General features: G+C 34.1%; 1 protein-coding gene across 1 annotated transcript; it reads right to left on the reverse strand.

Annotated features, from left to right (window-relative positions):
• Positions 1–1,683: 1,683 nt before the first annotated feature.
• Positions 1,684–4,258, reverse strand: LOC139853974 (3-oxoacyl-[acyl-carrier-protein] synthase I, chloroplastic-like). Its single transcript, XM_071843309.1, has 7 exons — positions 3,806–4,258; positions 3,069–3,497; positions 2,807–2,980; positions 2,231–2,344; positions 2,050–2,151; positions 1,898–1,964; positions 1,684–1,818 (listed from the first exon to the last, which is right to left on the reverse strand). The coding sequence occupies exons 1-7, from the start codon at positions 4,256–4,258 to the stop codon at positions 1,751–1,753; spliced, it is 1,407 nt and encodes a 468-aa protein (XP_071699410.1). The 3' UTR covers positions 1,684–1,750.
• Between the last annotated feature and the right edge of the window lie 5,073 nt (positions 4,259–9,331).

A 9,331-nucleotide genomic window follows, 5' to 3' on the forward strand; every position in this document is an offset into this window, starting at 1 on the left:
CCTTCTTCCTTTAATGGAGCTCTCTCACTCTAGAACTTCCTCTCTCTCTAGGATTTAATGGAAAGTGATAAGGTAGATGGAAATGGAGTAAATGAGACTCCAACAACTGATCCCAAGCCTTAAAGTCGGGTCCCATGTGAAATTACCAAAAAGCCGTTAAAATATCTAATTTAAAAGCAAGAGATGAGCCGTCGGCCCGTAATGGCGCGGCGCGCCATAATTCTGCGCGGCGCGCAGATTGCCTGGGCAGAATTCTTTTCTCTTTTTTAAAATACACAACGAAAACCCCACAACTTGAATAACTTAATTACACATATGTACAAAGAAATATTTGGGTCTTACAATTAATGGTTATAGAATGTTGTATGCAACTCATGTAAATATTAAACTGTGTACATATATGAATTAAACAATTTAAGGCAACAATGTATACGTTTTGAAAACCCCAATATTAAATTGTATACACATATCACTTAATAATTTAATAATGGTACATGGTGGTTTAGGATACACAGGCTAGAACTTAAGGTACATATGTTAAATACATAAGTTTTAAATGATATATGGGGAATATATAATATGATGTATTTTGGTGTATTGCCAAATGTATAATGATATTTCTTATATGTATGTATTACTTTGAATGGTTAAAATTACTATATTTGTGTATTTGTTAGGACATTAAATTTAATATAAATCACTCTTTTATTTAATACTCCCTCTGTTTTATTTTTTTTATTAATTTTATTATTTTTATGTGTCTCAAAAATATTGTCTTTAATATAAATAACATTAAAAAATTATTAAACTTCAATTATGCTCTTTAATATAACAGCATTTCTTAATTCCTATTAAATATAAATAAATAATTTAATGACATCATCAAGGATGACTAAGAAATTTTTTTTTTATTTCGAGTTCTTTTTAAACTTGAAAAAGGTTTATTTATGACATCATTTAAATAGCCTTTTATAAAAAGATAGTATATAAGATACATGGGTTAGTGATAGCGAGTAATGCTACTTTGCTAATGTGATAGCCATTAAGTTTAGTTGTGTTAGTTACAGAAAGGAGTAGAGGGTGCGTTTGATAAAACTGAATGATTTAGCGTTGAATGGTTCAAAATATGAATGATTCAAAGCCTCTGAATAATGTTTGTTCTGAATGAAAATAAGTTGTTTGATAATCATTTAGAATGAACGATATAAACCGAGTAAAATTAACTTATTAACGTGTAACATGAATAAAAAATTTAATATACTTGTTGGTTAAGTGTTCAGGATATGATTTGAGAAGAAATTACAGAAAATTTAGGCTCTTAATGGTTAAGAGAACATTTCAGCTCTGAATGGTTCAGCACTGAATTCTGAACCATTCAACACCATATGTCATTCAGAGGTCAGAAACAAACGCGCTAAATGATGAATGGTTCAGCATTCAGCGCTGAACCATTCCATTAAGAGGCAAACAAACACACCCTAATACAATTTCACGTACGATTTGATACATATGAGCACTCTGTTGTCATCTTTCAGAACATGTTGTGGAACATAGAAGGACTTCTAACACCTGTAAGTAACTAAAAAAACATTCTAGGGATATTCAAATGATGTTTAAACAGAATTTTGATACCTAAATCAACAAACACCCTATTATCATCTAGTTACATTTCTCATGCGACAGTTTGATCAAATTTCAAAAATAGCATGACGTTTGTCCTTGGATGAAGGCATTCCTCTTGATAATCATATTAAGGTTTGAATGCAGCAAATGCAATAACGGCATTGTCTCCTCCAAAACCAAACGAATTTGAAATGGCTGTATAAAAAAATGTTTGTATCAATAATCTTGAATATGTATGGCAACCAAATAACTCAGATTAAGAAAACAAACTCACCAACATTGATTTCGTGTTGCTTTTTTACATTTGCAACGGTGTCAAATTCTACTACTGGTTCAAGATTCTACAATTGTCACAAATATACATGAGATTTATAATTACACCGAAGAATGAGATATTAATTACTTAGAATAAAAGGTATCACTTACGAACTGATTAATAGTAGGATGCAACCATCCTGTTTGAATCGCTTTAATTGTAGCAATAGCTTCCAAACCTCCGGCAGCTGCCATACAATGTCCGATTATAGACTGCAACACAAACAAGAAAATCATATATGAAATGGATCGAGTTTATGCTGTTTATATCGATAATCGCGAGGAATCTTACCTTGGTAGAATTAACTTTTATTGTTTTATTGGACTTAAAAACATCGCTGATAGCCTTCGCCTCAGCCAAATCCCCGGCCACAGTAGAGGTTGCATGTGCATTAATGTAGCTTACCTAACAAGATGATTTTATCTTGAGAAGAACATCAAAAGAATGTATATAACAGTTTTCATCATATATTATTAATCATATACAATAGTTGGTTTTGTTTGGAAACAACTACTTGGTTGTTACATTGGTTATGTATGTTTAGCATGTAACATGTATTTACTTCCTGGTCATTTTCATTGCGCCCTGTTGGCTGGAAGTTTAATTTAGGTTAGTGTTTTATTGCCGCTTGTTTGAGTATGTTTAGATATCACTTTATATCGGTTGTACTTGTCGATCTTCAGATCCGTTATATGTTATCGTTTTTTCGAGAAAAAGAAAAAAACTACTTGGCTGATATTTATACACCAAAATCGGACTAAATATTGATTGGAACAAGAACCTCTTTTCATACATAAAAGGTTATAGTTAATTGTTGCCTCTAATTATTTCACATGTTTAATTAATAGCAAAAAGTAAATTAAGTACCTCCTCTACTGAGACACCAGCCTTCACAAGACAGTTTTTCATGCAATTTGATACACCAAAACCGTCTGGTCGGGGATCAGTTATATGATAAGCGTCACAATTTACCGAACCTCCTAAGAACTCTGCAAATATTGGTGCGTCCCTTTTCATGGCATGTTCTAAACTCTCCATCACCTAATAACAAACCACATAAATGGTTAAAAAAAATTGAGTATTTCACCAACTACCGAAATGTTTCATCACAAAAGCTCCATAAGGTTACCAGAACTCCAGCACCTTCACCTATGACAAACCCATCTCTATCTTTGTCCCATGGCCTAGAAGCTTTCTGAGGATCTTCGTTTCTTGTGGATATCGCTCTTGTAGCAGCAAGAACTGCCACACCGAAGTTACTAAATGAATGTTCGGTACCACCAGCAATCATCAAATCAGCCTCCCCTTCAAGGATATGATTTGCAGCAGCACATAAGCAATAGTTCGATGTCGCACACGCAGCTGCAATCGTGTAGTTTGGTCCCATAAAGCCAAGATTAGTAGCAAGTACAGATCCCGCCTTGTTTCCATTTAAAGAATGCAAAGCAGGTGGAACATTTGTGTAACCACTCTCTACTATTGACTCCCAACTGTTTGACAATAAGGAGTGGGCTGCAAATCCTGTTCCAAGAATTATACCTGCGCGCTCCTTATTGATCTGCATACATCATACATTAATTAGCCCATCATATTCTGGGTCGGTCCTGAATTTTATAGTGCCCCGAGTAAGCCGATTGAAAATGTCATTTTTTAAGAAAATAACACACTTTCTTAAGAGTTATGAATAAGTTAGATAAACTTAGAGTCAATAGCTCTTACATTACCTAATATATTGCGTTTCTTGAAGCACTAATACCAATCATATTGTTGTATAATTTTCAACATCTACAGTAGCTTACGTATATAATACTCACAACATAAGTTTAGGCTTGACATTTGACATTTTAAATAAATTTCGAAAAGAACCTTGGAACGTTGATGAACGTTAAGGGAAGCAAGTTCAAGAGCTTTATTCCCCGAAACAAAGGCATAACTCACAAAAGGATCAAGTCTCTCATCGTTATTATCATCAATATAACCATTAGCGCTGAAGTCGCGAATCTGGGCACCAAACTTGGTGGGGAGCTTTGAAGCATCAAATTTATCTATTAACGCGACTCTGTTTTCCCCATCTAAGAGTCTCTCATAGAACGTATCAACATTGTTTCCAAGTAGCGAAATAACACCCATACCTGTAATAACCACCCGTTTTTTTGCATCTTTTTCTCGTGTTGGGGCAGTAAGAGGGGCATTGAAAGCTAAAACACGGCAGCGTTTGCTGTTCGAATGTTGTCTTGATTTGATACTTACGGGCATAGACTTCTTACGCTGTGTGTACACCGAAAGAGGAGCGAACTGGTAAAAAGCTTGAGCTTCCATTGTTGTCTACAGAGTTGTTTAACAAAGGTGTTTACAGTTTTAGAAGCCAAAAGTATTATGTCTTGAAAGTTGTGTGTAACACTTGCTAGTCAAGAAGTGTATGCATTTAAACCCCATAATTTCAAGGCGTCAGTTTGGACTTGTTTATTCTGTTATTTAGCTAAATATGAAGTATTACAGTATCATGAGGAATTATTGATCTAATAATTTGGATAGCCAGTAGCGTACCTCTTTGACTTCATCTAATTTTATTGAAAACAAGAACTGAATAATAAGTTATTGAGTTGATTAAACTGATAGTTTACTTGATTGTTGAAGGATAAAAGAATGTTTGTGAAATGCTTCTAAAACATTTGTAAGTGTAGTACTCGTATATCTTTAAGAACGATCGAATGTTGTTTCAAGAACAACCACAACCTGATTGCTCTTTGTATGTATGTCTTTAACATTACAAATAATCTTATGTAATTTATTCACATACTTCAATATACTGTAAATCGTTACCATTTCACAATGAAGAAAGTGTCCAATCTATAACCAAGAGTTGGAAAATAATTCATCCGTCCCAGTCTAATTGTTTCAAGACAAAAACACGTACGTAGTAACAATATCATTATTATTACACAATGTACTTTTTATTAGTTCACGGTTTTACTACTTATTTTTTTTACATTTTTGTCCTATAAAGATACAGAAATACTCTAGCTTAATATTCTAATTTATTTATGAAAACAAACAATTAATTTGAAGAGTCTAAAAATGAATACACTGAGATGAAAAGAGTATACTATTACTCCTAATATTAGAAGTTAGAATGATATCTATATTGAGTGTAATTTGTTAGTTGCTATATGTGTAGACCAATTTGTGACAGTATCTATACATAAAGGAAAATAAGTCATTACATCCATTTTGGCAATTATAAACCCATCACTAAAAAGGGATCATTTTGTGTTGAGTAGTGTCCTAATGGAAGGGTAATCATAAATGGAGTACCTAGTTAGCCATTTAAGTATATAAATAATGGTATCTTTTAATAAGTAAGACAAAACTTTAAAGATAGCCAATGTGGTTTGTCTAAAAAATCAAGGATAGTCAATGTGCTTTATTTCATCACTGGTAGTTCCTGTGGTTTGCAAGCTCATCAGAGATGGTACCTGAACAAAACGACTGTTATCTTGACATCACGTGCTTATCAAGTTCCATAACTGACACACTAGAAATAGTCAACTTCTCCCAATCCGCATTTCGAGTGCAACAAGGGCAGCAGTAATGCATAAAAAAGTAAAAGACCAGCAGCATAAAAGAATCCAATAAGCAACATTTTTTTTTTGAACGGCAAGCTTGCATCAGTCCGGACCGAAGCCTAGTCATCATTTGCGCACACACGCGTTCGGGCAGGAAACCCGAACCACACTCAGGGGATCCGACCCTTAAATCATCCCATACGGGGCCAGGCGGGCCGGACCTTAGTCCCGGAGCGGGTCGGTAAAACCTTCCCTTTGGGCCACCCTCAAGGAATTTCTTTCAAATAATATCCTTTGTAGGTGATGAGGCTCGAACCTGAGACCTCTAGCCCGGCGGGAATGCTAGGCACCACCACATGTCCACTGAGCTAAAGCTGCGGGGACAAAAAGACCAGCAGCATAAAAGAATCCAATAAGCAACATTTTATTTTATTTTTTTTATTTTTTATTTTTTTGAACGGCAAGCTTGCCACCAAATAATAAGCAACATTAGATACCACCAAATAGTAGCTTGACATATTTATGCAATAAATGCAATCCCTTGACATAATTTATCAATCAAACAACTAAAACAAAACAATCTCAAATGACTAAAACAAAAAAAATCTCATTTATGACCGAGATGAACAAAATCGTCACTTATTATAAACACGTTACCCTGGTTAAATAAGTACAAATTACTTTGTTTGAACAACTAAAAACGACGACGTGGGTTTCGTGACGTCCATGAAGTTCGAATCACAGCTCTTCGACCATGCATTGAACCATCCTTCGATTGTTCTTTGGGTATGGGTTAAAGAAGTTAGGGTTACATCGATTCGCGATTTGGGGAATACATGTAGATGGAGTATATAGGGTGTTAAGTTTTAAAACATGTAATAGGGATGGAAAAAGCCTGAAATAGACATCATGTGACATGCATCTGATATGACTTAACCCAGCAATCTAACCATCGTTAAGTAAAAGGATTACCCTTAATTAGATTGTAAACCGCATGGACTAGTAGTTATGAGAAAAAGCACATGTATATCAATGATTTTTGATACAAATCAAATGGACGGTTTCGGAATCAAGAAATTTTTTCATTGGAAACGGAATTTTTTTTAAAAGCATTCACGTTCATTGTAAATTTTTTGAGGTAAAATATGAAGTCTTTTAGGTAAAATGTAGAAGCTTTTGAGCAAAATATGAAGGCTTTTAGGCAAAATATTGAAACTTTGGGGGCAAAATATTGAGACTTCGGGGTCAAAATCTGGAGGATTTGGGGGCAAAATACGAAAATTCAAAATTTAAGGCCTGAAAATTTCAAAACCACTGGGGGTGGGTGCCCCCCGGTCCTCATGTATTTCCACCCCTGCACATGGACTATCTTTGATGTTATGTCAATAAGTAGTAAGGACAACCAAGTAATAGAGAGAGAAAATCTAATAGTTTTCTTTTTTATCTTTTCGGCATAAAGTACGTTCTTTAAAGAAGTTATGTGCATGTCTTCTCCGTTCACAAACATCTCGCTGGTGGTCTATCCCATTCGGTTTTCCTTTATTTTCCTATTTCCTTTTTCCTCCCTAGAATTTATCTTCGACTACTTCATTTTCCTGACTGCTAATCATTTCAATTCGTAGGCGCCAGAATTATAATTATAAGTGTTGGTTATATATAGTTTTGGTTAGAAGAAATGGATATGGTTGTTTTGTATTTGTGAATGAATGTTATCCCACATAGGTGGGAGGAAGAAGTCGGAGGGGGTGACTTGGTTATAAAAGGAGTGTTAAGCCTCACTTCCAAATTGCACCAATCAATACACTTTAAGTATTTGATTATTTCTTTCTTTCTTACCCTTGTTTGAGAGTTGTATTAGTTAAATATTTTGGAGAGTGTAGTTGGCTTAAGAGAGTCGTCTATATCATTGTAACAATTTGTGATATAGTGTATTTCTCTCTTTGGGGGCCGGTGGTTTTTCTCCTGTTTTGGAGTTTCCACGTTAAATCTTGTGTTGTGTATTGTTCTTATTTCTTTACTATTATTGTTGGGCTGGGTGGTGGGAATTAGTGAGACCGTAATTTCTCAACAACTGGTATCAGAGCGTCAGGTTTGACGGGGGTCTCGGTTATAGGAGTCGGAGTATGCTCTGTGGTTGCCACGGGAGTGGATCGTCCACATCAGAAACGAGTTCTATTGATCGTATTGAAATGTCCCGTTCTTATTGATTAAAAACGTTCCATATTAATTGATTTTGTTGCGAGGTTTTGACCTCTATATGAGACGTTTTTCAAAGACTGCATTCATTTTTAAAACAAACCATAACCTTTATTTCATAAATAAAGGTTTAAAAAGCTTTACGTAGATTATCAAATAATGATAATCTAAAATATCCTGTTTACACACGACCATTACATAATGGTTTACAATACAAATATGTTACATCGAAATCAGTTTCTTGAATGCAGTTTTTACACAATATCATACAAACATGGACTCCAAATCTTGTCCTTATTTTAGTATGCAACAGCGGAAGCTCTTAGTATTCACCTGAGAATAAACATGCTTTAAACGTCAACAAAAATGTTGGTGAGTTATAGGTTTAACCTATATATCAAATCGTAACAATAGACCACAAGATTTCATATTTCAATACACATCCCATACATAGAGATAAAAATCATTCATATGGTGAACACCTGGTAACCGACATTAACAAGATGCATATATAAGAATATCCCCATCATTCCGGGACACCCTTCGGATATGATATAAATTTCGAAGTACTAAAGCATCCGGTACTTTGGATGGGGTTTGTTAGGCCCAATAGATCTATCTTTAGGATTCGCGTCAATTAGGGTGTCTGTTCCCTAATTCTTAGATTACCAGACTTAATAAAAAGGGGCATATTCGATTCCGATAATTCAACCATAGAATGTAGTTTCACGTACTTGTGTCTATTTTGTAAATCATTTGTAAAACCTGCATGTATTCTCATCCCAAAAATATTAGATTTTAAAAGTGGGACTATAACTCACTTTCACAGATTTTTACTTCGTCGGGAAGTAAGACTTGGCCACTGGTTGATTCACGAACCTATAACAATATATACATATATATCACAGTATGTTCAAAATATATTTACAACACTTTTAATATATTTTGATGTTTTAAGTTTATTAAGTCAGCTGTCCTCGTTAGTAACCTACAACTAGTTGTCCACAGTTAGATGTACAGAAATAAATCGATAAATATTATCTTGAATCAATCCACAACCCAGTGTATACGTATCTCAGTATTGATCACAACTCAAACTATATATATTTTGGAATCAACCTCAACCCTGTATAGCTAACTCCAACATTCACATATAGAGTGTCTATGGTTGTTCCGAAATATATATAGATGTGTCGACATGATAGGTCGAAACATTGTATACGTGTCTATGGTATCTCAAGATTACATAATATACAATACAAGTTGATTAAGTTATGGTTGGAATAGATTTGTTACCATTTTTCACGTAGCTAAAATGAGAAAAATTATCCAATCTTGTTTTACCCATAACTTCTTCATTTTAAATCCGTTTTGAGTGAATCAAATTGATATGGTTTCATATTGAACTCTATTTTATGAATCTAAACATAAAAATTATAGGTTTGTAGTCGGAAAAATAAGTTACAAGTCGTTTTTGTAAAGGTAGTCATTTCAGTTGAAAGAACGACGTCTAGATGACCATTTTAGAAAACATACTTCCACTTTGAGTTTAACCATAATTTTTGGATATAGTTTCATGTTCATAATAAAAATCATTTTCCCAGAATAACAACTTTTAAATCAAATTTTA

This window comes from Rutidosis leptorrhynchoides, chromosome 6, assembly GCF_046630445.1.
Source record: "Rutidosis leptorrhynchoides isolate AG116_Rl617_1_P2 chromosome 6, CSIRO_AGI_Rlap_v1, whole genome shotgun sequence".
Lineage (NCBI taxonomy): Eukaryota > Viridiplantae > Streptophyta > Magnoliopsida > Asterales > Asteraceae > Rutidosis > Rutidosis leptorrhynchoides.